The sequence below is a fragment of the Microtus oregoni genome, unplaced genomic scaffold (assembly GCF_018167655.1).
Source record: "Microtus oregoni isolate MIOR12 unplaced genomic scaffold, Mior012 000007F_ref0000211, whole genome shotgun sequence".
Classification (NCBI taxonomy): Eukaryota; Metazoa; Chordata; class Mammalia; order Rodentia; family Cricetidae; genus Microtus; species Microtus oregoni.
The window spans coordinates 42,185,582-42,212,054 of record NW_024543066.1 but is presented as its reverse complement, the minus strand read 5'-3'; the positions used below and the strand labels follow the sequence as shown (position 1 = coordinate 42,212,054).

The 26,473-nt window shown below is 52.3% G+C and overlaps 1 protein-coding gene across 3 annotated transcripts in view; it reads left to right on the top strand.

Annotated features, from left to right (window-relative positions):
- The window catches only part of Tmem63b (transmembrane protein 63B), a 27,921-nt gene extending 1,448 nt beyond the window's left edge, over positions 1-26,473 (top strand). For 2 of the 3 annotated variants that reach the window (XM_041655501.1, XM_041655500.1), the window contains 23 exons: positions 5,268-5,550; positions 5,778-5,857; positions 6,050-6,088; positions 7,028-7,118; positions 9,303-9,340; positions 10,288-10,430; positions 10,522-10,573; positions 10,708-10,816; positions 11,690-11,760; positions 15,249-15,329; positions 17,949-18,072; positions 19,063-19,196; positions 19,328-19,465; positions 19,586-19,739; positions 20,739-20,845; positions 21,041-21,127; positions 21,236-21,301; positions 22,455-22,617; positions 23,163-23,268; positions 24,128-24,295; positions 24,516-24,631; positions 24,781-24,861; positions 25,138-26,473. In XM_041655501.1, coding sequence (XP_041511435.1) covers positions 5,392-5,550; positions 5,778-5,857; positions 6,050-6,088; positions 7,028-7,118; positions 9,303-9,340; positions 10,288-10,430; positions 10,522-10,573; positions 10,708-10,816; positions 11,690-11,760; positions 15,249-15,329; positions 17,949-18,072; positions 19,063-19,196; positions 19,328-19,465; positions 19,586-19,739; positions 20,739-20,845; positions 21,041-21,127; positions 21,236-21,301; positions 22,455-22,617; positions 23,163-23,268; positions 24,128-24,295; positions 24,516-24,631; positions 24,781-24,861; positions 25,138-25,329 — 2,499 coding nt within the window. In that variant the 5' untranslated portion in view covers positions 5,268-5,391 and the 3' untranslated portion in view covers positions 25,330-26,473. The remainder of the gene's footprint in view (positions 1-5,267; positions 5,551-5,777; positions 5,858-6,049; positions 6,089-7,027; positions 7,119-9,302; positions 9,341-10,287; positions 10,431-10,521; positions 10,574-10,707; positions 10,817-11,689; positions 11,761-15,248; positions 15,330-17,948; positions 18,073-19,062; positions 19,197-19,327; positions 19,466-19,585; positions 19,740-20,738; positions 20,846-21,040; positions 21,128-21,235; positions 21,302-22,454; positions 22,618-23,162; positions 23,269-24,127; positions 24,296-24,515; positions 24,632-24,780; positions 24,862-25,137) is intronic. The other variant, XM_041655502.1, reaches the window with a different exon arrangement.

Here is a 26,473-nt window from a genome sequence, read left to right as displayed (position 1 = left end):
GAGGGTGCGGTGGGGAGAAGATTCAGACGCGAATCCGGAGTAGGCAAAGGCCCTGTTGAGGGGGAGGGGGCGCGCTTTGTCCCTCCCGGCTGTCTTGACCGCCTGGTGCGAGCTGTCCCGAAGCTTGTCGTTGTTACCAAGAAAAAAGAAGGGCGCCTGGGAAGTGGGGAAGAGAGGTCAGAGGGGCTGGCTGCCCTTGGGGCTTTGTGCCGCCACCAGTCTTGGCCCCATGATCGAAGGTTTGGCGGCCCATTGCCCAAGGGGGCTTGGGGCTCCTCTCCCTACCTAGTACCACTCCTTGACCCTGTAGCCTCCTCCCGGGTCTGCAGTAGTCCGGGGTGAATTAGACTGTGCCCAACACCTCCTGAAGAGGGGCCCACAGTTCTCTGCCTTCCAGATTCCCGAAAGGAGGGAAGGGGAGTGGCTGCCAGGCTCAGGTGGGGGTATGCTGGCAGCACCTTTGTCCTCCGGGGTACCAGAGGGTCTACGTCCTGGCATGTCCCAGGTGGCACATGCTGGGGCCTGCTGTTAGTTCATCCAGTGCAGTCTTGGCCAATGAGTGAGTGAGTAGGTGGGTGGGGATGTTTTGAGGCAGAAGATGGATGATAAGTAACTAAGAACCCCTTTTTGGATATCATACAAGTTCCTTCCAAGTACAACAGAGTAACAGAAACCCGGGTTCAAATCCTAGCTCTGCTGTTCTTGAGCCGTGTGACCTTGACAAGTTACTCAACCACCTGAACCTCTGTTTCTATTTAAAAACGTGATTAGCTACCACCACTCCTTCCGAGGTGTATCTTCGGGATCCAATAGTGTAATGCAGGTAAAGCGCCGGACATCCTGCCTGACAGGTGATCAATAGTAATGGGTTCACTTCTCTGAACTTCCTGACCTACCAGTCACCTCTGGTGCCCCACCTTGCCTAATGCAGGTGGATGGGGTCCATTCTGGGACTTGGTGACAGAGTCCCTAATGTAGCAAAAGCACCCCCCTCCCGTGAGTAGTTCTATTCCTATCATGAAATTATGTTTTATTTGGTCTTAACCAACCTTCCTCCATTAAAGCAACCTCCTGGAGTCTGTATCTTATTAATACCAACTTTTTGTGTTTTGATTTGATTGAGCTGTGAAGTCATTTAGCTCAGGCTGGCCTTGAACTCCTGATCTTCCTGCCTGTACCTCCCAGGTGTGCTTGCCTTCAGCAGCTGGTCTTTTCTCTTGGTGGTTTCTTTTGTTTGGTTGGATGTTTTTTTAAGAGCTTTAAATTCGAGTTTTGTTGTTTTGTTTTTAATCTTATCTCACCTTTCAAGCAGCCAAAGGGCTGAGTTGTTGTCCCCATTTCACAGGTGAAGGACCCGAGACCCACGCTGGTTGAGCACTTTTTTCCAGACTAGAAGTCAAGTGCATTTCATGCCAGAGCCCTTGCCCTCTATCCCTGCCTCAGAACTTGAACCCACAAACCCCTGAGTCAAGGATCAGGAGCTCCCAGCAAGAAAAAAGGCCAGCCTGTAGATCTAGGGTGTGGCATTCCAGTGCTGGTGCTAACAGCCTGCAGCCTTGGAGCCCTTCTAGGGGCCTCTCCTATTTGCAGGAGGAGCAAAATGCCTGGGCCCATCTCTGGATCCTTCACAGATGGGCTGTGTGACTTCCCCAAGTTATTTGCTGTCCTTGTGCCTCAGTGGCCTGTTAGGGTTGCGAGGAGTAACACATAGTAACATTTACAAAGTGCTTAGAGTAGTAACGCCTTGTACAGAAGAAAGTAGAATAAACCAGTGTGGTAACTTGTATCCCCAGCATTCAGGAAGACCTTGACTTGGAGCAAAGCCTAAACTGCATAGCTACACTCTGGAGAGAGATGTGGAGTGAGGTGCTCACCTATGGATAGATAGATACACTTTTACCTTTCTCTGATTCCACTCAAGCCAGGCAAAGTCCTTAATACTATTTTGTAACAGATTGGAAGAGTGAGACCCATTTTGTATTAAGAGTTAATCTCTTCTCACTGACTTTATATGAATCCCAAGTCCTACCTTAAGTCTTTCCCAGTAACTCTATGAGGAAAAAAACAAAGCAAAAAAGTAACTTCTACCCTTGTGATGCACAGTTTCTAGTAGTGAAATGACCATCTTGACTTTGTCTAAAATTCCCATCCTACAAAACCAGCTTCAGTATCCAGCTAGAGAAATGGGCTCACAGCTGGCTGGGCACCTCTGGACTAGGAGAACCTTCGACCCCTACTACTGTCCCCAAGCAGTGTTCTGTCTTCAGCTTCTTTCCCCTAGTCTGGATTTGGAGCAATTGCTCCGAAGGACACAGCCCAACAGCCCCACCCTACAGTTAAAGACCTGGAAGTTACCCTGTCAACTGGCAAAGCCACCAACCCAACTCCACCCCTTCCCTACCCTGTGACCTTCCCTGGTCCCTGTTTCCTCTCTATGGATGGGTGATCTGGGTGTGCTCTGCTTGCCTTGGGTGTTGGGAAGCAGGGGGTGCTCAGTGGCAGTGAAAAGATTGGCAATGAGAAGATCTGGTAACCAGTTACCATGCATCCTGGGAAACTCTCACCCACCCTAGTGGAGCCACATGCAGAAGCTTCTAGACTGTCCCATCTTTGTTCAGAGTAGAGAAGATCACAGCGGAAGGAGGGCACTGAAGGGCTTTGAGCCATTTGTTTAGAAACAAGGGGGTGGGGAGAGGCACTGAGGTTTCTGGAGTTCAGAGAGGTCAGGACTGGGCATGTCGCGTGGGAGGGAGAGAGATGAGACGGAATGAAGTCCCAGGATCGATTCCCAGCACTTAGGAAGTAGAGGCAAGATGATCAGGAAGTTAAGGCAACCCTCAGCTTCATAACAAGAATGAAGCCAATCTAGAATATTCGAGCCCTTGTTTCCAAGAAAAACGGGGAGCTAATAAGAGCCTCCCTCCTCAAAATACCTATACCCACCTTTAGCCTGTCCTGGGGCCTCAGCGATGTACATCTTGTATTTACACACCCAGGCTCCCAGATGCACCCACGCACATTTCTCCACTCAGAGGCCATGAGTGCCTTTATTTCTGCACATTGTCATGTAGTCACCTAGCTTCCTATGCAGACAGACACGTATGAGCACATTTACACATCTGAGCACATGTCTCAACTGCCCTTTAATTCTCTGGCCCAAGAACAAATAATTATTGCATTGATGAAGCTTCCATATATGCACAGGATCTTAAGTTGGAGATCAGCCTAGGCTGCATAGAGAGACCTTGGTAAGAGCGGAAGACAGAGGGCTGCCACCCCCACCCCTGGCCGTGGATACATTTCTACCTCCCTGTGAGAGCTTTGCAGTATCTCTGTTACTGATTAGAAGAATGAGGCCAGATCCACCTTCACCTGTCCTAGGCCTATCAGCAAAGCACCTGTGTTCTGAGTAGGGTCCCTGCTTTGGTAGAAATTGACTTAGGTTTGAATTTAGCTTCCATCATTTTATTGCAGTGAGACCTAGTGGGAAAGTACTTAACTTTTCTGAGCCCTCTACTCACATCTTCAAATGACAGTGATAACAACTCACAGGAGGTTTGAGGATTAAATGCAGTCATATATGTTATTATTCTTTTGTTTTAAAAGGATATATTATTTATATGTGGGGTGTTTTTCCTGTGTGTATGTGTACTGTGTGGGTGTAGTGCCGGCAGAGGCCAGAAGAGGGTGTCAGATTTCGTGGAACTGGATTTACAGACAGTTGTTAGTGACCTTGCTGGTGTCTGGTATTGTATCCTTGTCTGCAAGAGCAACCAGTGTTCTCATCTGCTGAGCCATCTCTGGAGCCCCGTATATTGTTGTTCTTGAAACAGTGGACACTCGCTACAATGATTAAACCCATGTGTCTTTAAAGGCAGCTTGAGCCAGAAAAGGAGCCTGTATAGCACATGTAAGGCAGTTGTTCTCTGCTCCATCCTGATCCAGGCTTTGCAAAGATTCCTTGGACCAAGAGAAACATATAAACAATGCTCATGTTCTCATCCTTAGAAAGCTTCTGGCTCCTGCTCTGTTTGGTTGGATGTTTGAGTGGGAAAGGGGAGATGCCAGGGCTGCTAGGTCACCCCAGGGGGGCTAAGGGACAGACAGTTCCTTCTGAGTTGCCAGTCACCTCTTCTCGATTTGTTATTCTCTTTTTGTCAGGTTGCCCTTCTTCCCTTGGGACCCTCCTCCAGGCAGACCTTCCATGTTGTCAGCAGAAGGGGCCCCCAGGGGCCCCGAGTAGGACCGGGTGGGGCTGTGCTGCTGTGGTAGCTGCCTCTGCAGCAGCCACACTTCTCCAGCCTGGGAACCTCCCCAGAGCCCTGCTCAGCTTTGTCCCCAAGCACAAGAGCCCAGGAGTCCAATTGGCTTCCCCTTCCCTCCTCTTCTGCCCTTCATCCACTTAGAGCACAAAGGACTGTGCCAGGGCACCAGGCAGGCACCAGGCAAGACCCTAGTACAGTGGGTTGCTGAGGGCCTTTAGAGGCCTCCAACCGCCCACTCTTTCCCTCTTTTGCCAATGGAAAAGCTGGCTGGAGGGCACAGCATTCCCAGCCTGCTCTGCTCTGGAGGCAGAAGCACAGCATTCTGGGAGTTGTAGTCCTCACACCCCTCTGTTTGCCCTGTGTAGCTAGTTGGAGGGAGGGGAGGGTTAGCTGGATTGGAGAAAAACAGGGGTAGCTGGGACCAGCTAGGTGACACTAACTCTGAAGTCTGGTGCTCATACCTACCTGCCTTCCAGCCCAGTGCCCTGCTTTGAGGACACAGGACTGAACATCTGGTTTGAAGGTGGTTGTATGGAGGAGGTTAACAGAATTAAAATCTCTAAACACATTTGATCATTCTGGTTTTCTTTTCACTTGATCTTAGCCAAAAGACTGAGAAGTCCTTTTTCTTTTAATTCTTCACTTACTTATTGTGGTCCTAAAGACTGAACTGTGAGGTTCTGCGATAGAATGAAGCAGTTAACTCTGGATTCTTACTCTCTGGCAAAGAAACAGGCCTCTACCCATCTTTAGAAATTTTTATTTATATTGCTTTATATGTATGAGTGTGGTGTGTGTGTGTGTGTGTGTGTGTGTGCACCACACACATTCCTGGTGCCTGCAGATGTCAGAAAAGGGCATCTTATCCCCTAGAACTAAAGTCATGATGGTCGCGAGCCTCCACATGGGTACTGGATCAGGGTGTGCTGGCCAGACCCAGAGCGCGGTCACAGCCAGAGGGCCATGAAATAAACCCATGTGATACACACCTCCCTTCCCTAGGTGCACCCACTGAGGCAGCTGACCAACCCTCCGGTACCCACCTTGAAAGTCTGGGGTGGGTAGGGGGTAAACGCAGCTGACCGACTCGCCCTCTGCCCGGAAGGACCATGAGGCAGTAGTAGCCATGCTGCCTTTCCTGCTGGCCACGCTGGGCACTGCGGCCCTCAACAGCAGCTCCTCCAAGGACTACTGCTACAGTGCCCGCATCCGCAGCACTGTCCTGCAGGGCTTGCCCTTTGGGGGCGTCCCCACCGTGCTGGCCCTGGACTTCATGTGCTTCCTGGTGAGTATCCTCCTACTGTCCCCCACCCTTGACACCCGGGCCCAGGACATCCCCTGCAAATGTCCTCCGTCTCTGACCCATGTCCCACCTTCCCATACCTAACCAAGAAAAAGGGGTTCCCACTTTCCAACTTTAGTCCGTGCACCCACGCCAGGGTCCCCCCTTTTAAGTTAGGGTTCTGACTCCGGCTGTGGACAGCTATTCACTTGCCTCCTCTCTGCCCCCAGGCCCTGTTGTTCTTATTCTCTATCCTCCGGAAGGTGGCCTGGGACTATGGGCGGCTGGCCTTGGTGACAGATGCAGACAGGTAAGAAAGCCTGGGACCGTCCCTCTGCTGCACACAAACATCGTGGTCCATGTTGCTTGGGAATAGGGAAGGGCCAGCTTCTCTCATCCCTCTATTGGGGATGGAAAAGGACAGTCCCTGGCCAGCACTGAGGTCTGAGGACCCCAGGGACTCTCCTCTGCCCCTGCTAACCTGTGTGTTCTCTGTCCCCAGGCTTCGCCGACGGGAGAGGGAGCGAGTGGAACAGGAATAGTATGTGGGGCAGCAGCCCCCTCATCCACACTCAGCCAGCTTTCCTTTTTCTTCTCCCTTTCACGCTTCTCCCCGCGCCAGTTGCTGGTTCTCTTCTTTTTTGCAGCTTTCTCCTCTGCAGGCTCATGTTTCAGATTAACGCAGGCGGTGTGCTTCGCAGAACAGGGGGCTCCTCAGCTTGTCTCTGCCCTTCCTAGATTTGTTCCTCCTCTTAGACTCCCAGCCTAAAAAATCCCCTCTGTGTGTACCCCTGCACTGTTGGCCTTAACTGGCTGGGACAATGGACCGTCCTGGGAACTCCCCAGAAAACCCCTAGCACAATCCTGCAGAGACAAGATTGGGTGTCACCCACAGTTCCTCCCCCCTAACAGCTAGTTCTTCATATTCCAGGGTTCCCTGCTCCTTCTGGAGGCCTAGGACAGGCCCTGTCCAAGCAGCCCCCTTTGTGGCCTTTATGTCTCCTCGTGGTCTCTGTCCATAGGACTGAATTGGAGCTGTGGCATCTGATGGCTCAGGGGAAAGGGAGGGTCGGGCCCTGCCCAAGAGACATCTTCCAATCATGCCACCCCTTTGGATTCTTCTGATCCCTGCTTTCCTTTACCTCCCCTTTGCTTTTGGGGTAATAACTGCCTTTGTTGCCTATCTCTCACTCCCCCTACTGGTTACCTTTGGAACTGCAAGGACATCTAACATTTCTTGCTTCAATCTCCATTCTGGGGAGTAATGAAGACACCCTCTCCCATACGGCCCTCGCCCCACTCACTGTCCATCACCAGTGACCCCTGAGGGAGGCAGGGTAGGGGGAGGTTACTCTTGCTTCAGCCTCTGCACTTTCTGTACCTTCTTTAGTCTCCCTGGGTGCTCACATCTGCCTCTCTGAGTCTCATGCTTACCCCTCTCACCCCTCTCACCTTCCTCTGCTCTATCTCCCCACCCCAGTGTGGCATCAGCTATGCATGGGGACAGTCATGATCGGTATGAGCGTCTCACCTCCGTCTCCAGCTCCGTCGACTTTGACCAAAGGGACAACGTGAGTGTCCTCCTCCCAGTTTCCTGAGTGTACTGCTATAAGGTCAGGGACACCATTGTGGCCTTCTCTTGGGGAAGTTACATGGTGATACCAGAGGACCACAGCAGGCCCAAAGGATGTGACACAGGACGGGGTCCTCTGAGTGGCACTCCTAACATTTGTCAAAACTTTGTTTGCTGCAGTAGAATCTGATGCCCACCTCTACTATCAATGAAAACTCTTTTTTTCTTTGAACATGGTTTTAGAAACCATAATGAGCCTTGAGGGTCTGTGCAGTAAAAACTTAAACCCTGTCGTATTACATAGCAGTTGTGGGCTGGTGGCCCAGTTCTTAGGGACCACCTTACTGGGTATTAGTGCTGACTGAGCAGCCCCTTCAGACCTAACAGGTCACAGCAGTCCCCAGACCTCTTTCGCATCAGATCAGGTACACAGCTGCTCCCTGCCTGGCCCTCTTGCTGTTTTGATGGTGAAGTTCCCATACAGACTGTCTGGGTCTGGTCAGTTGCTCTTGGAGCTGCTATCAGCTTCCTGAGACTCACAGGGTAAGTGGCAAGCTGCTGGAGTCACCTGTGCTAGCCAGAGCTGTCCAGATGGTCCCCAGACTTGAATGGAGCTCAGGTAATGAGACCTGGCATCTTGGCCAGACAGCGCACTCTCCCATCCTGTGCTAGACACGGACCTTCTCTTGGTAGAAGGTAGGGGACCCTGTTTTTCTAAGTGTCCACTCTCTGCCTGAAGACAGGACTGAAAGAAAGAGACGGTGATGAAGCAGCCTTGCCAACTCTAGACTTTTGGTCCCTTCAAGGTAGACTAGGGGATGGAGGCAGGAAGCATGGCGCACCCCTCTGCTTTTGTAGCCTTGTTTGTTTGTTTGTTATGTAGATGCTTACATTGTGTGTGTGTGAGGCTGAGACGTGGGGAGGATGGCAGAGCATGTGTGACACCAAAGGACAACATATGTCCTCCGCCATGTGGAACCGGTCGTCAGCCTTGGCAACAAACGCCCTTACCTTTGCTCAGTGATCCATCTTGTTGCCCCTAATTTTTCTTAGTTTAATTAATTCATTTGTATAAGTTTGTGGGTATGTATACCACTGTGTACACTGTATGTTCGGAGGTCAGAGGGCGACTTTTGGAAATTGGCTCTCTTTCCACCATGTAGGTAGGTCCTTAGGATTGAACTCAGGTCATCGGGTTTGGTGGCAAGCACCTTTACCTTCTGAGCCATTTTGCCAACCTGCAAACTTCTTATTAGCTAGAGATCAGGGGATCCCACTACCTTTCTTGAACCCCAACGTCTACCCATCCCCATCTGGCCCATAGAACGTTAAGGTTTTGCAGTTATCTACACTTTACACCTGGGGTCTAACAGTAAGGGGTTGGGCCTTTTCTGCCTTAAGGGCTGACCTTCCTAGTTCTTTGTGAGGTTTTTCTTGTATAGTGTGTGTGTGTGTGTGTGTGTGTGTGTGTGTGTGGAGTGTACAGGTCTGTTTGCACATGTATACAGTTACATGGGGAGGCCGGCCCACCTTGATGTTGTTCCTTGGATACTGTCAGTCTTGGTTTATGTTTTGTTTTGGGGGGAGGAATTATTTTTGTTTTTGCCTTTATTTATTCATTATGTGTGCACGCACACACACACACACACACACACGTGCATATACTAAGCTGTGTGTATAGAGGTTGGAACACAGCTTGGAGAAGTCAGTTTCTCTCCTTCCACCCTGCAAGGTTCCAGAGATCAAATAAGCCACCTTGCCAGGCCCACCTTTTTTTTCTCTGAGACCTAGGTCTCCATTAGGCTAACCATTTGGCCAGTGAACCCCAGAGATCCGTCTGTCTGTACCTCCCCAGTGCTGGGAGTGTCTACCACCATGCCTTGCTTTTTTTTTCTGGAGGATCCGGGGATTGAACTCAAGTCCTTTGCTTGCAAGGCGAGCACTTTACTGACTGACCCATCTCCCTCACCCCACTTAAATACTTTCATTTTTTTAGTACTAGAGATGGAGACCAGGGCCTCGCTCATACAAGGCAAACTACCAGACTGACGTCCTTTGTGTTGATGGGGGTTTTCTTCAGGTGTAGGGGAGGGTGTAGGAAGTGTTCTCTGGGTGGAGCTTCAGGGAAGGGGGGTCGGGCTGGCAGACTGGGATCTCCAGTGTGTCCCCTCTGTTCCCCCAGGGCTTCTGTTCCTGGCTGACAGCCATCTTCAGGATAAAGTAAGTGAATGGTCTGCGTACTCTAAAAGAGAAACAGAAAGAAACCTCAGAACCTGTCATCTCCCTCCAAAACCAAGGCCAACAGCTTTGAGGGCCTTAGTGCTCCTAGTCCTCATGGTACCCTGCCCCTACTCCAGGAGGCCAGGCAATGGGGCCCAGCCTGTGCTGACCCCTGATGCTTATTCTGACCCACCGTCTCTCTGTGATGCCCTGCGCGAGGTCAGCCATCCCTGGTCTACCAGCTATGGCCACAGCTTTGAGAGCAGGGGCTGGAGCCCCTTCTTCATCCTCTCTGCAGCCAGAGGGTGGGGGCAGCAGGCAGGCTGGAAGCAGCCAGCCAGCCACAGGCAGGAGCCAGCAGCCAGCAGGCAGAACTCAGGAGATTCAGCCAGAGTCCACAGGCAGGCAGTGAGCGCTGAGAAAGGCAGGAAGCTGAGACAGGTCAGCACTGGGCCCCTCACCATGCTCTGGGCCCCTCCCCTAGTGTGGCCCTTGGCCATGGAGCTCAGCCCTGGTACCCTTAAGGCCTTAGAAGGAGCTGCTGCTGCCCACTTTCCAACATCCCTCCCTCACCATCCTTCCTTCTTGTCCTCCTCCCTTCCCTCTTCTTATCTTTGCCCCTCTATTCCCGACCTCCCTCTCTACTCCCGACCTCCCTCTCTACTCCCGACCTCCCTCTCTACTCCCGACCTCCCTCTCTACTCCCGACCTCCCTCTCTACTCCCGACCTCCCTCTCTCTTTACTTCTCTTTTTCTAACCACTTCCAGGCTCTGTACATTCCTCCTTCCCCCCTTCTTCCCCTCCCAGGAAATCGGGATGAAAAGTTCCATCCAGCAGGGTGGGATGGGGGGGTGTTAGGGTGGAGGTGGGGGTGGGGTGGACAGGTTCCAGCTTTCTGGTTGCTGCTCCTCACCCGCATCTTCTGTCTGCCTCCTGTGGTCCACAGGGATGATGAGATCCGGGACAAGTGTGGGGGTGATGCCGTGCACTACCTGTCCTTCCAGAGGCACATCATTGGCTTGCTGGTTGTCGTGGGCGTCCTCTCTGTAGGCATCGTTTTGCCTGTCAACTTCTCAGGGGACCTGCTAGGTCAGTGAGGGCCAGGTGTCCGGACTGGAAGGGGACAAAGGGGTATCTGTGCTGACCCTACCACCCTCCTCTTCTCCTTCTCGCCTTCCAGAGAACAATGCCTACAGCTTCGGGAGAACCACCATTGCCAACTTGAAATCAGGGTGAGGCTTGGGACCTCTCCATTGTGTGGAATCTAGAGTGGAGGCGAGAGATTTGAAGCTTCAGAGATGGATGGCCACAGCAGAGGTAGACCGTGCTGACCCCATAGCCCCACATGACCCTCTGCCCTCTACAGGAATAATCTCCTCTGGCTGCACACCTCCTTTGCTTTCCTGTACCTGCTGCTCACGGTCTACAGCATGCGGAGACATACCTCAAAGATGCGCTACAAGGAGGACGACCTGGTGAGGAAGCGCAGCCTGTCTCGGCTGGAGTTGAGCTGCCTGGGTTCCCTCCTACTCTAGGATCAGGGCATTTCTCCAGGGATCCTAGGAAGGCCATGCCTGGGCCTCTCCATGCTGAGCCCAGCCCTTGCGAAATGGCCGTGGCTGGTAGTGCTGTCAATGTCTGTATTCCTGGCCGTGGGAAATGGCCGTGGCTGGTAGTGCTGTCAATGTCTGTATTCCTGGCCGTGGGAAATGGCCGTGGCTGGTAGTGCTGTCAATGGCTGTATTCCTGGCCGTGGGAAATGGCCGTGGCTGGTAGTGCTGTCAATGGCTGTATTCCTGGCCGTGGGAAATGGCCGTGGCTGGTAGTGCTGTCAATGGCTATAGTCCTGGCCGTGGGAAATGGCCATGGCTGGTAGCGCTGTCAATGGTTGTATTCCTGGCCATGGCTGGTAGTGCTGTCAATGGCTATATTCCTGGCCGTGGGAAATGGCCGTGGCTGGTAGTGCTGTCAATGGTTGTATTCCTGGCCGTGGCTGGTAGTGCTGTCAATGGCTATATTCCTGGCCGTGGGAAATGGCCGTGGCTGGTACTGCCATCGGATGGTTGTATTGTTGTCTTGCTTAATGTGGATGGTGGGAAAATTCCTTTACCTTCTACAGCCATTCACCCTGGACCAAATGTTTGTTTTTTGCCAGCCACTGTGCCAGGTCCCCAGGGATCTAGGCGTCCACCTGAACCCCTCACAGAACATGGCTCTACCTTTAGGCTTCTGTTACTGACACTCCACTGAGACCTAACAGGTTTCCAAGGCCTGCTCCCATCCCCCTGCCCTTTTGGCTCTCCTGGAGCCCACCTGCAGGAAGACATGCCTGCTGTCCTCTTCCACAGGTCAAGCGGACTCTCTTCATCAATGGAATCTCCAAGTATGCAGAGTCAGAAAAAATCAAGAAGCATTTTGAGTGAGTAAGCAGCCCACCCCACCTCAGGCATGCAGACCCTTGCTTACCCATCAGCCCCAAGAACATCTTTGCACTTTTGGATTCATACTCAGTGGTCTGGAGCCCAGGCTGAGGGGAGCAGATCGGAGGAAGGCCTCACGTCCCAAGCTGGACTGGGTTCCCATTTTCCTGAGTGACAGCCCCTTCAGAACTGGGCGGGGCTAAGGGGGTCGCTCAGGGTCATCCATGGCCTTAGGTTTGATCCCTAGCCCTTCAAAAAAAAAATTAGTACAGAGCTAGTTCCAGGACAGGCTCCAAAGCCACAGAGAAACCCTGTCTCGAAAAACCAAAAAAAAAAAAAAAAAAAAAAAAAAAAAAAAAAAAAATTAGTAAATGAGAGAAATAAGATGGAATTGTGAAGAATACAGCCTGTGACATTTGTTTCCTTCCTCTCCCTCCTCCTGCCTAGAACTGGGTCCTGAGGCGGCAACTGCCTCAGAATTATTATCAGCACTTGGTGCATATGCAAACATTGTGGGGCAGCTCATGGGCTGAGGGGGCTTCTGAAGGAGTCTGAGGAGGTTGGCCTGTGTTCCCTCAGCTTCTCTGGCTCTTCAGTTCAGGCGCCTGACAGGCACCTTGGTGTTGAGCCCACAGTGTAGAGGGTCAAGGGCTACCAGCTGTGGTGGTGCACACCTTTAATCCTAGCACTCAGGAGGGAGAGGCAGGCGGATCTCTGTGAGTTTGAGGCCAGCCTGGTCTACAAGAGAGTTCCAGGACAGCCAGGGCTACACTGAGAAACCCTTCTCAAAAAACAAACAAAAAGTTAAGAGCCCAGCTGCAGGGATATAGTATGGGGGATGGTCTGCAAACAGGGTTCGAGGTATGGTCACACTTCTATTCACCACCAAGCTTCCTTCAGTTACCATGACGAAAGATGAATGAAAGGTCGTCTAGCTCAAGGGTCACACCATGGAGATCCGCTGCAGGAGTTAGTCAAGGGTCTGAACTGAGATTGGTCCAAATCAATCTGTAACCCAAATTAGGAACCAGCCAGTGACTGTGACAAGGGACAAGTCAATCTGTGACCCAGATTAGGAGCCGGCAAGTGTCTGTGACAAGTGGCATCACTGGTCTTGGTTCAAGCTCAGGATTCAGGCAGATTCAGGACTTACTCTTTTCTTTTTTAAATTTTACTTATTTTTATTTTATGTGTATGGGTGTTTTGACTGTGGATGTCTGTGTACCATGTGGGCACAGTGCCTGTGGAAGCCAGAGAGGGAGACGGATGCCCTGGGACTGGAGTCACAGATGGTTTTGAGTAGCTGTGTGGATGCTGGGGACCAACCCTGGTCCTCTGGGAGAGCACCGGTGCTCTTAAACCCTAGCCATCCCTCCAGTCCCAGATTTATCCCTGAGGTCTGATGTCATTAGCTCACATCAGAGTTCAGTCAGTATGTCATCCCATCAGCAGTCCTGTCTGAGAAGGGTGGAGGCAGGATCTGGTCAGGTCACATCGCTGAGCCTGTGCACAGAGATCCAGAGCTAGACCTGATGCATGTGATGTACGTCCATTGCACATCTATTGCAGGCACAGGGAAGTAAGCCCTGCCCTCCTACAGCCTATAAACCAGGGTGGGAGAATTATTTGGTGTTCAATCTTTTATCATCATAGGGGTCCTCTAGGTTGAGGTGGGGGCTAGTGTGTGCTCAGGATCAAGTGACATTTTGTCCACTTGGACAGTTGTCAGCTTGCATTGACATGCCCTGATGTGGAGCACCAGTGACCCATGGGCCTGTATCACTGGCCCTGGGTGAGAGAGCTCGGTATACAGCAGTAAACTAACCCAGAAGTTTTCCTTTCATGGATCCTGGGAGTCAGTGGAAATGGACAAGTCTAGACAGGGTCATGTTGTGGCGGTGCTGAGGTGCCATCCTGAGAGGGAAGGGGGACATGTGAAAGTTACCCTCACCAACTGGCATTTGATCAGAGACCTGAGTACAGCGAAGGAGTTTGCCCTCCCAACCAAGTCTCTGCTACCCTACTGTGTGCTATGGGAGGCAGAAAGCCAGACTAGACTGACGTGTCCTGGCTGGGCTGCTTTCGGAGTCGGTCTCTAACTTTGTTAGGAAACAGCCTGTGGTTAAAGTTTATCCTCACTCAAAGGAGGAGTGAAGAGAATCTGGTCTTTATTGGAGTCTGGGGCTTGCAGTGGGGTTGAGCATAATGAAATCCACCTTTCACCCCCTGTCCATTCAAGTGCTTTGGTGGGTACTTACCGTGGGGAGGCTGTCGGACAGAACTCTGTATGTGCTGATGACCAGGGGATGGCCTTTGTCCACACTGAGCGGTCATCAGTGCTCACTGAGACTCGTGGTCCAGGTGGATTGCCCCAGAAGAAGTAGAGAACACCCTTTGTGTAGAATCACCGTGCCTGTGTGGTTAGCTTTAAGGGATTTGCCATTAGTCTGGCCAGGGTGAGCGCTTGCCCTCCCAAAGAGGAAGCCTACAGCAGCTCAGAGCCATGAAGGAAAGAACTGTGGCCACCTAGCAAGTTTGTTTCCAAGGACGCCAGGCCAGGTGTGAGTCTCTAAATTGTTGTGAGTTTGTGGCGTTCATCTTGCTACTGTGGAACTTTATATCACATGTCTCAAATACTTGGTAGCCCTTCATTTCATTTTAATAAAACATCAAAAAAGATGAAAGAGTCAAGCTCAAGGACTGGATCATTTTGCAGTCACGTGGGAAGGACACCACTTGGTAGATCAGCAAGCATTTTGTGAATGCTCTCCAGAGCGACGTGCCGGAGAGTCAGGGCAGCTCGCCATACTCAGATTGGGGAGAGGGGTCAGCCCTGGGCCTGGGTCATGGCCAGGGTTAGAGATCAGATTCAGGACCAGTTTCTTGTTGGGCTTAGGCCAAGATTGGTTGGAGTAAATCCAAAGTCAAGGCCAAGTGTTGGATCAGGACCAGGGCTTCTGGGAACAGAGCTTAGAGAACAGCCTGTAACTAGAGACAGTTTCTCTGAACCTCAGTTCCCAGCCCTGGGCAAGAGTCAGACCACAGGCCTGGCCTTTCAGCTCCACACAGGAGTCTCCTCACATAGCCTGGGTTACTGTCGCCCGCTGCCTTTACACAGTCTGAATGCATACCTGCACCCAGGCTGCACTCATAACATGAGGAAGGACTTTAAAGTTCTGTTCTTTGTGTTTGTTTTTCAAGACAGGGTTTCTCTGTGTGGCCCTGTCTGTCCTATAACTGTCTTTGTAGACCAGGCTGGCCTTAAACTCATAGAGATCTGCCTGCCTCTGCCCTCCCGAGTGCTGAGATTAAAGGTGTGAGCCACCACCACCAGGCAGTTTGTTTGTTTCAAAGTTCTGTTGTTGAGGAGCGCTTAGACTGAGATGGGGGTACACTGGGCATGTGTTGATGCGCTGGCGCCCTGGATGGTAGCCAGGATAAGCAGTGGGTGGGGCCTGCAGAGCATGACAGCTGAACTGTGTTTCAGGGAGGCCTACCCCAACTGCACCGTCCTGGAAGCCCGGCCCTGTTACAACGTGGCTCGTCTTATGTTCCTTGATGCCGAGAGGTACTGGGTTGGGGCCGGGGAGGCTAACACCAAGGGCCCTCTGCTCGTTGTGGAGGGAACCTTGGCTACTGTGTGGGAACCTGGCTCTCTTTTCAGTTGTTTCCTTGTGCGTTTTGAATATAGCTCAACCTTGGGGGTCTCTGTTACTTCCAAGGTCTGGGGGCTTAGAGTATATTGCAAGAGGGAGGGGGTCTACAGTCCTCACGTCTGAGGACTTAACCCTCTTCATCTACAGTACGAGAAATTTATGGCACACTAGTAGAAGAATTGGCCCTCTAGAAATGGGCAGGAAGGTCCTTGGATGGGACTACTGCTGAGCCCTGTGCACTAAACAAACCTGATAACAAGACAGCCCCTGTCACTGGGGACCTGAATTTTTGTCCACTCCCAACCCCTTTGCATTTGAGAAAATTTTACATGACCTCAGGTTTGTAGGAATATAAATAGGAATATAAGCCAAACATTTACTGAGAATAAATCATAAATTTATTTTAGTCAGGCAGTAGTGAAACATGCCTTTAATCCAAGCACTCAGGAGGCAGAGGCAGGTGGATCTCTGCGAGTTCAATACCAGCCTGGTCTATAGAATGAGTTCTAGGACAGCCAACGCTACATATAGAAACCCTGTCTTGAAAAAAAAAATAGAAAAAAATAGAAAGATGTTTATTTTAGCTGGGTGGTTGTTGTGTTCACATTTAATCCCAGCACTCGAGAGGCAGAGGCAGGTGGATCTCTGAGTTTGAGGCCAGCCTGGTCTACAGAGCAAAATTCCAGGATATCCATGGCTACACAAAAAGAAACCCTATTTTAAAACAAAAAAGAAGAAAAAGAAAGAAAGAGCCAGGTGGTCATGGTACACATCTTTAATCCCAGCACTTGGGAAGCAGAAGCAGGCAGATCTCTGAGTTTAAAGCCAGCCTGGTCTGCAGAGTAAGTTTTGGGACAGCCAGGGCTACAAAGAAACCCTATCTCAAAAACCAAAACACAAACAAACAAATTTATTTTAAGACAATTCCTGGGGCTAGAAGGCTAGACGGCTAGCTCAGTCGGCAAAGAACATGCCTTGCAAGAAGTTCAATACCCAGAACCCACATAAAGATGTCATTGTCGGGGGCTGGAGAGATGGCTCAGTGGTTAAGAGCATTGCCTGCTCTTCCAGGGGTCCTGAGTTCAATTCCCAGCAACCACATGGTGGCTCACAATCATCTGTAAAGACGTCTGGCGCCCTCAACTGGCCTTCAGGCATACAGACAGAACATTGTATACATAATAAGTAAATAAATATTTTAAGAAAAAAACAAAAAGATGTCATTGTCACAGCACACACCTGAGACCCCGCCTCAAAGGTAGACGGCTGGAGTAAGGACGGTGCCTGAGTTATCCTCTCGCCTCCACTCATTAAAATAAAATCCCTTGGTCCTTATATAATCTTTCTATTTATCAGCTAGTAAAGAGAGCGGGCTGGGAAGATGGGTCAGTGGGCAAAGGGCTTGTCATACAAGAGTAGGACCAGTGTCAGGGTCCCCATCACTCATGTAAAAAACAAGCCCCAGGCACATCTATAACCCTGGTACTGCGAGGGCAGAGACAGGCAATCCCTGAGATTCATTGGCCTTCCAGCCTGACCAAATTTATGAGCTCCAGATTCAGTAAAAGACCCTGCCTCAAAAACTAAGATACAAGCCTGGCAGTGTGGTTTGCACACTCAGAAAGCAGAGGCAGGCGGCTCCGAATTCAAGGCCAGCCTGGTTTACTACATAGTGAGTTCCAGAACAACCAACACGATATAATAGAGAGACCTCTCAAAACAAAAAGACAAACCTGTTGTAAGACAAGACAATCAAGGGATGCGCCCAGTGTCAGCACCTTGTTTCTGTGTGTATGCACATGCATACATGAATACACACATGTGAACATGCATGTACCAGTACATGCACACAGCACAAACAAGATGGGAGCACACTCCTAAAATGAATGTACTATGTCTGACATGGTACCAAAGATGCGGGCAATAACACAGGGAGATATTAACTCTTTGTTTTTCGTAATTAAGCCATTATTCTTCTATGAGAACAGAAGGCTTTGTATGCACAGTGGGGTCACAGCGACTCATTGGCACAGTCTGAGACAGAATGTTTGCAGTGTCTCTGGCACTGTGGCAAAGGCCACACAAACAGCAAGCAGTGTCCAGAACCAAGGCTACAGTGGAGTTGCAGGCTCCAGTACAGGCGAGCTCTGCAGAAACACCTCAGGTGCAGGATGTGATTGGCTGTTGCCTTTGTCCGGTGCCTGATACTCATAACCCCAAGTTCAGTTATGCAACCCCACATCACGGCCCACAGTTAAAAAGCTTTGAGTTTTGCCAGGTGGTGGTAGTACATACCCTTAATTCCAGCACTCAGGAGACAGAGACATACAGATCTCTGTGAGTTTGAGGCCAGCCTGCTCTACAAAGGGAGTTCGAGGGCAGCCAGGGCTACACAGAGAAACCCTGTCTCGAAAAAAACAACAACCAAAAAAAAAAAAAAACTGGGTTTCTTGCTCAACTCAGCTCCCCACCCCACCTCCCAGCCATCCTCACACACTAAGTGGTGGGTGACTGGCCCCCGGGTCCTACAGGAAGAAGGCTGAGCGGGGAAAACTCTACTTCACGAACCTGCAGAGCAAGGAAAATGTACCTACCATGATCAACCCCAAACCGTGTGGCCACCTCTGCTGCTGTGTGGTTCGAGGCTGCGAGCAGGTACCTTTAGGTGCCCAGGGTCCCTGGCGAGGCTGGGGAGGGCTGGACAGGTCTCAGTGGACATGGTAGATCAGTCCACTATCCGAAGACAAACAGGTATGGTGGACAATAAGACCCAAAGGTAAACAGACTCCCAGAAGAAGAGTGCCCAGGGCCCTACCCCAGACAAGCCTCTGCCTCCTTCTGGAGCCCATGAATCCCTGATTCTTTCTTTAAATATTTATTTAGGGGAGGGTATACCATGGTGCATGTGTGGAGGTCAGAGAAGTTAGTTATGAGTCAGTTCTCTACACCATATGGGTTCTGTGGCTCAAACTCTGGTTCTCAGGCTTAGTGGCAAGCTCCTTTTACTCACTGAGCCATCTTGCAGGCCCTTGCAGCCCCCGTTCTCACTGTTGGGTTTGTCCGGTTTGTGATAACTTTTAAAACCATAGATTAGGCGAGCATAGCGAGGGTCTGGGGGTGTTGGTCAGTGCCGGCCTAGCATACAGAGGTCATGGGTTTGATCCCCAGTACCACATAAATCAGGTGTGCCGCTTGTCTGGGATCTCAACATTCAGGAGGTGAAGGCAGGAGCAGCCGGAGCTCAGGGTCATACCCACTACTTAAGAGAGTTTGAGGCCAGTCTGGGCGACATGAGACCCTGTTCTTTAAAAATAGTCAGCTGAGAAGCTAGTGAAATAGTCCAGACCTGTTGGGATGCTGAGGCAAGAGGAGCTCAAGTTTAAGACAAATCTTGACGGCATAGCAGCTTCCGGAAAGAAGAGGAGCGATGGAAGGGAAGGAGGAAAACGTGAATTATTTATAACAAGTTTCTTAATTACCCCATTCCTTGGTTTCCCCCTTGAGACTGGGTTCATTGTACCCACCTTGCAAGGCTAAGGCGGGGACAGAACGACTCCAGACATACCAGAAAGCCTCAGGAGTTGCTGGCTGATGCTGTGGGTGCCTCCCAGCTCTGACCAGAACCTCTGGCCCTCCCGCCTATAGGTGGAGGCCATTGAGTACTACACAAAGCTGGAGCAGAGGCTGAAGGAAGACTATAGGCGAGAGAAGGAGAAGGTGAATGAGAAGCCTCTTGGCATGGCTTTTGTCACCTTCCACAATGAGACCATCACAGCCATGTGAGTCTCTGTCATCATCACATGACCCCCCCTCCCCCCACCCCCACCTCTTGCCCTGGACCTCTCTCTGACACTGTGGTCCCCAGTCTCTGCTGCAGTAACAAGTATCCACCTCCCCCCCCCACCCCCAGCATCTTAAAGGACTTCAACGTGTGCAAATGCCAGGGCTGTGCCTGCCGTGGGGAGCCGCGTGCCTCTTCCTGCAGCGAGGCCCTGCACATCTCCAACTGGACTGTGACCTACGCTCCGGACCCCCAGAACATCTACTGGTGAGCCACAGCAGGTGGAATGGGGCTTCCTAAAGCAGGAAGATGATGGAAAGGGAGGTGGATGTTGCCAGAGACCAATCAGTCCAGAATCCTCAAAGTGACCCTCCCTCACCTTCCCAGGGAGCACCTGTCCATCCGAGGCTTCATCTGGTGGCTGCGCTGCCTGGTTATCAATGTGGTCCTCTTCATCCTGCTCTTCTTCCTCACCACCCCGGCCATCATCATCACCACCATGGACAAGTTCAACGTCACCAAGCCTGTGGAATACCTCAATGTGAGGCCCATGCCCACCCAGCCCTCCATGATGTGGTGTGAGCATCAACGCCAGGCAGCATCCCATCATCCTAGTGTAGTTCTGGCTCCAGTGGTCCCAGCTTAGCCCTTCCAGGATGCTTCCCAAGGACCAGGCAGCATCCCTCATCCTAGTGTAGTTCTGGCTCCAGTGGTCCCAGCCTAGCCCTTCCAGGATGCTTCCCAAGGACCAGGCAGCACACCTCCCCACCATGCCTGCCCTTGGGTTCCACCACATCCTACTCTCAGGAGAGGCCACTCTTGGGTTTACACCTCCTGGAGAAACCCCCCAGGAGGGCACATGGCGTTGGATAAGGCCCCTTTTCTCCACTCTCTGAAAAATGGGAGGTTTAGATTGGCCCCTTGACGTTCATGTGCACATTCAGATCCTCTTGTCAGCTTGAAGCTCAAGGCTGCTCAGATGACAGTAGGGTACACACATGGCTGCCTGGCCTCCTCTGCCCCTCCTGCCATGGACTTCAGCACTCAGAAGCTCAGTAAACAAGATGCCGGCCCCAGTGCAAACTCCATCCCTCTGCTCACTAACTGGCCCAGCCATCAAGTCTTGTAGCCTAGGTTGGCTTCTGGTTGTGTGGTTTATTTATTTATTTTTAATTTATTTATTTATTATGTATACAATGGTCTGCCTGCATGTGTCCCTACAGACAGAAGTTGGCACCAGATCTTATTACCGGTGGTTGTGAGCCACCATATGGTTGCCGGGAATTGAACTCAGGACCTTTGGAAGAGCAGGCAATGCTCTTAACCACTGAGCCATCTCTCCAGCCCCTGGTTGTGTGGTTTAATATGTAGAACGTGCACAAGCGCTCAGCACATAGTAGGTGTTCAGCAGATACTCACTGTCAGCATCACCCTGGAGCTGTTTTCACGGCCCTAGCCTCCACCTCCTAGCCATCCGAGTGTTCTGGACTTTTAGGCTCACCCAGCTACCCCTAATGACACTCCCTGTCCCCCCACACAGAACCCCATCATCACTCAGTTCTTCCCTACACTACTACTATGGTGTTTCTCCGCCCTGCTCCCCACCATCGTCTACTACTCTGCCTTCTTCGAAGCACACTGGACACGGTAAGCTGCCCACACTGCACCTACCAACCCTGTCTCTGGGCAGCCAGCCCTTTGCCCTGAAGGGTCCCTGCCCTGGGCCCTGTACCTTCACCTAGGGACCCCCACCATCCAAGGGAGCCTCCTGGGACATTGTCCCAGGATGGGCTGCCCTGCCCTGATCTTGGCCTGTGCTCTGCCGCCTGCCCACCCTCATAGCTCCGGGGAGAACAGGACCACGATGCACAAGTGCTACACCTTCCTCATCTTCATGGTGCTGCTTCTGCCCTCGCTGGGGCTGAGCAGGTGAGTGTCGTGGGACCGAGGGGAGCCGGGGTGGAGGTTTACCTGTCCCCAAACAGAGCGCTCTGCTGCTCTGCCGTTCTAGCTCCCATCCTTCTCTCCTCCCTGCAGCCTAGACCTCTTCTTCCGCTGGCTCTTTGACAAGAAATTCCTGGCCGAGGCAGCTATTCGGTTTGAGTGAGTGATCAGAACTCTTGGGGAGAGAGGCGGACGGCGGGTGGATGTGTCTGAGACACTTCTAGCCTTTATAGGAGGGTGTCACCAAGCTTCCAGCTGTGTGGGGTGGGGTTAACACCCCACATCTACTGGGTTATCCGAAAGAAGACACCCACAGGCTATGTCCTTGGATGGAGTGTGTTGAGCTCATGCTCAGGAATGCACCTGAATTGAGCTGAGCGTGTGCTCAAGGGGGGATCTAAGTCTTCAGAGCTCTTAGGTGGGGGCTTCTGTGCGGTCTCAGGTTCTTATTCTAGGACTGCTAGGAGTCTTAGATTTCAACAAGGAAGTCGGGGAGATATCTGTAGTGGGAACTTGGTCATAATTTGGGGGTGACTTGGGGACCCTTAGAGTATCCCTGAGGGTCCCTAGAATACTGAGGTCTCTTAGATTCACAACTCAGAGTGGCCCGCTCTGGGGCACAAAGCTCAGGGTTGCTTATACAGCACAAGTTGTGTCTCTCAAGTGTGTCACACTCACTTAGGTGTGACCGTGGAGTGTCCTCCCCACCTCACTCAGGTGTGACCGTGGAGTGTCCTCCCCACCTATCCCTCCCAGCACCTTTCTCCATTGCATACTGTGTCTCTCGTAGGCTCAGACTCCAGGAACTTTCTGGAGTCTTCTCTGGCCATCTTGGACTTAAGGACTTTCTGGTTCTTGTCACTCCTCCCACACCAAAGACATCTGAGGGAGGCTTTCTGAAGCTTTTTAGTGACAGAGTCCAAGGATCTATTGTGGGAATACCAGAGTCAGAAAACTTCCTGGGTTTTCTGCACTTTGGAGGTTTTTTGTGGAGGTCTCAATAGTTACTTACTACACATACTAGTGGCATTATGTGGTCTTGAACTCTTCTCTCCTCGGATGTTTATGGGGTACACCATCTAGGTAGGTCTCTGGGCTGGTTTTCAAGGTATACGTCTGGGCTTTGGTGTTTTGGCATTCTGGGGTTCACACTGTGGAAAGACTGGAGCACAGGAGGATGGGTCTAGGAATGGGAGGGCGTACATGTAGAGGAAGCAGCTGGGTGAGGGATGGTGGGCTGTCATGCTAGCCGTGGGCAAACAGCCACCAGGTCACCCCAAGGGAGCCGTGCTGGAGCACCCGCTGCCTGCAGGTGTGTGTTCCTGCCGGACAACGGTGCTTTCTTCGTGAACTACGTCATTGCCTCAGCCTTTATCGGTAACGCCATGGACCTGCTGCGCATCCCAGGCCTACTCATGTACATGATCCGACTCTGCCTGGCGCGCTCCGCCGCTGAAAGACGCAACGTGAAGCGGGTATGGCCGCCTGGGGCAGCGGCAACACGCACAGCGCCCTCTCTGGTGGCCCAGCCAGAAACAGCAGCGGTCAGGCTCGGGTGGGGGGGGGGGGGACACAAGAATGCTGGACCTTAGCGATTTTAGTTCCCATCTGAAGCCTCAGTTTCCCTGCACATATAGCTATGGGTGGACAGATTATCCCAGGAGGTCCCTGAGTTCTGAGAGCATACTGTTTGTGCTTGGAGTTGGGAGAGGTCTAGCTCCCTTGGTTTAGGTTCCCTCTGCCTTCATTCCACAAGAGGGCGCTGGATAGCTGTCCCCAGACCTCAACTTTTGCTCTTACCTGCCCATGCCCCGTCACTGCCCCTGCCTGGCCTCCCTATCAGCCACAACCCCTGCCTCCCACCTGCTTTGCTCTCCCCTGCACCACCCCCACATTAGGTCCCTCACTCCCCATGGCTTTATTCCTAGCCCCAGAGTTCCTGGCCGCCTCCTACCTGCCTCGCCCCCTTGCAGCCTGTCCCCTCCACCCTGAGCCACCCTCCTGCCCATGTCCCCCCCAGCATCAGGCCTACGAGTTCCAGTTTGGCGCAGCCTACGCTTGGATGATGTGCGTCTTCACGGTGGTCATGACCTACAGTATCACCTGCCCCATCATCGTGCCCTTCGGTAGGCACCGCCGCGCCGGGACCTGGGCCCTGCTCGGGGGAACCCAGGGCCTCACCCGCTCCACTCTAGTAAGGCAGGCCACCCCGATTGGACAGGGCCCCGGCTGGGAGACCGGCCCCTCTGGCCTCCCGCCTGGTTCCTGGCTCAGTCTGGGGCTGGGCCTTGGGGAAGAAGGGGAGAGCAGCTCTGTTGAGGCGTGGCCCACCTGGCACACCCAGTCCCTGGGTAAAACCATCCACTTCAGCGATATTTACTGGCCCTGAAGTCTTTCTTTGGGTATGCATGGACATACTTCCCTCTGAGTTGTTACACACATATACACACATTCCTATTACCAACATCTACACGTATACACAGACCTCAAAATTCCAGAGTAGACTAGGTCCTTGTAACTTAGGGACATGTAACCTGGAAAGGTCCCTCTTCTCTTTGAAGGTGTTTAGCTAAGTTTCTCACTGACCGTGGTCCCACCAATAACCTCACCTTCCCCCATAGCATCCTAACTCCCTCCTCAAAGCTCCAGATTCTCAAATTAACCGCCCAGCCCTTGTTTAAAGTTCCCTGTGCTTCAGGAAGCAGAACCTTCCCTGACTTTATATCCAACTCTTTAGGGACGGGTAGGAAGGCGTAAGAGGGGTTCCAAAGGCTTCTTGATCATCTAAACGAATGGCTCTCTGGTGGTTGTTATGGGGGGAGGACAGGGAGGCTGCACAGGGTGAAGGGACCAGAGGGGAAGAAGCTACAGCTTCCATCTGCGGCAGGACAGGGAGCAGCCACCTCAGAAGGCCAGGGCAGCCTGGGCAGATACACAGGGTCTGTGGGCGCTGGTTCCGAGGTCAGGGCCATTGGCTTTCCTCAGGGCTCATGTACATGCTGTTGAAGCACCTGGTAGACAGGTACAATCTCTACTATGCCTACCTGCCGGCCAAGCTGGACAAGAAGATCCACTCAGGGGCTGTGAACCAGGTGGTGGCTGCACCCATCCTCTGCCTCTTCTGGCTGCTCTTCTTCTCCACCATGCGTACAGGTGAGGCCGCCGTCCCGTTGGGGGTGGGGGTGGCGAGGACAGAAGGGATTTTCGAAGCTAGAACTTGCGACATGAGAGCCACGTGGTAGAGTCTGGTAGGTCTTGGCAAGGTTGTACAGATGGAAGTGAAAGAATCAGAAGCAGTGGTAGTGAGCCCCTTGAAGAGAGCCCAAATGACAGGCCAGGTGATAGCCCCTTTTTTTGTGCTCCCCAATCCCAGGATTCCTAGCCCCCACATCCATGTTCACCTTCGTCGTTCTGGTCATCACCATTGTCATCTGTCTCTGCCACGTCTGCTTCGGACACTTCAAATACCTCAGTGCCCACAACTACAAGGTGTGGGGCGGGAAAAGAGGTGGTGGGATTGGGAGGGTGGCATATGGGGTGTGGGGTGGCATACAGGGTCAAAAGGTGCTGAGCGGGTGATGGGGTATGACTGGGGCTGAAGACAAAGATGTTTCCTCCTGCTCCCTGGTCCCCTTAAGATTGAACACACAGAGACAGATGCCGTCAGCTCCAGAAGTAATGGACGGCCCCCCACTGCTGCCGCTGTCCCCAAATCTGCGGTGAGTGCCCCTACTCCACAGCCATGGGTACCCTGGGAGGCCTTTGCCGAGACTCAGTCCCAAATCTGGGTGGACCGTTAGTCCTCCACAGAAGTCAGCCTGAACCAGACCTCATGGTGGTGGACACCAGCATGGGAAAGAACTGGCTTCACCCTCTCCACTCCAACCCTTAGGGCACTGCCCACTGTGCTGCCCACAGGCCCTAAGATACCTGCCCCCACCTACCCACCCAGAAGGGGCAGCTGTCCACCTTACCCCTATTCCTTTTCCCTTCAGAAATACATCGCTCAGGTGCTGCAGGACTCCGAGGGAGACGGGGATGGGGATGGGGCTCCTGGGAGCTCGGGCGACGAGCCCCCATCATCCTCCTCCCAAGATGAGGAGTTGCTGATGCCGCCCGAGGGCCTCACGGACACGGACTTCCAGTCATGCGAGGACAGCCTCATAGAGAATGAGATTCACCAGTAAGGGGAGGGAGGGGCCCTGGAGGCCACGCCCTGCCCCTCACCCCCCCCCCACGGACACTAAAAAACAAAACGCTAATAATTTATTAGAACTAAAGCCCCCTCCTCCTCGCCTGTCCCCTGCTTTCATTAAGGTATTTAAACCTGGGGATTTCACTGCTCTCCCCCGTCATGGAGGGAGGAAGGGAGCCCCCCAACCTCAGTGAGGACAGCCCCGAGCAGGCCCCGGGGCAAAGAGGGGTGTGGAGGGAATCCCCCCCAGATCAGCCTCACCACCCAGTAACGTGGCCAGGAAAGGGTTAATGAGAGCCAAGGTGGGTACCTGGTGCCATGGCTGGAGGCCTGGGGAGAACAAGCATATCTCTGGCTGCTCCCAGCTCTCCTCTTCCCTGCCCCTGGATCTGGGCCTCCAGGGACATGGAGCCTGCAGCCCTTTGGGATGCAGGAGAAGGGAGGGGTGCAGAGTAGGAGGAAGAGTTAGGCCTGAGCCAGGGGGTGACCTGGGGGGCTATGGCTGACACTGGAAAATGGGATTTTTGCACTGGATTTGTTTTTTGTTTTTGTTTTCCTTTAAAATAAAAACAAAAGCTCCAAACTTGTGTCTGATTGGGAGCACAGCCCTGGAACCTCATCCCCTGCCCTCCCGAGAGGTCCTAATTACAGTCCTGGAATGAGCTCCCTGCTTTGTTAGAGGGACCATCCGTTAGGAAGAAGCTCTGGACTCAGGCCACCTCACGCCAGCCCTATGCTCTGAGCGTCCCAAGAATTCCTAGAGACAAGGGTCATGAGAAAACTGCAAAAGCTTTGCACCAGGTGGGCCCAGTGTGTGGCATGCCTCAACCCCACATGTCTCCAGGACCCCCCATTCTCTAGCCAATTTTTTCTTAAGACCCCAAACTCATCTTCTCTAAGGGTTCTCTCTAGGCCTCTCAGCAAGGGCACAGCCATGTGTATCCCCACAGTGTGTCACGTGCAGCTCAGGCCAGAGAGCCTCTGCCCCAGGCTGGCTGTGTGTCTCTGAGAAAGCCTTCAGCCCTCTCTGGACCTGTTTTCTCTATCAAATCAAGCTGTATGGCCACGTAACCTCAAAAGCTAATCTCACATGCCTTTCTCCAGCCTTGGCCTCTGTTGACTGGAGTTTTACGTCC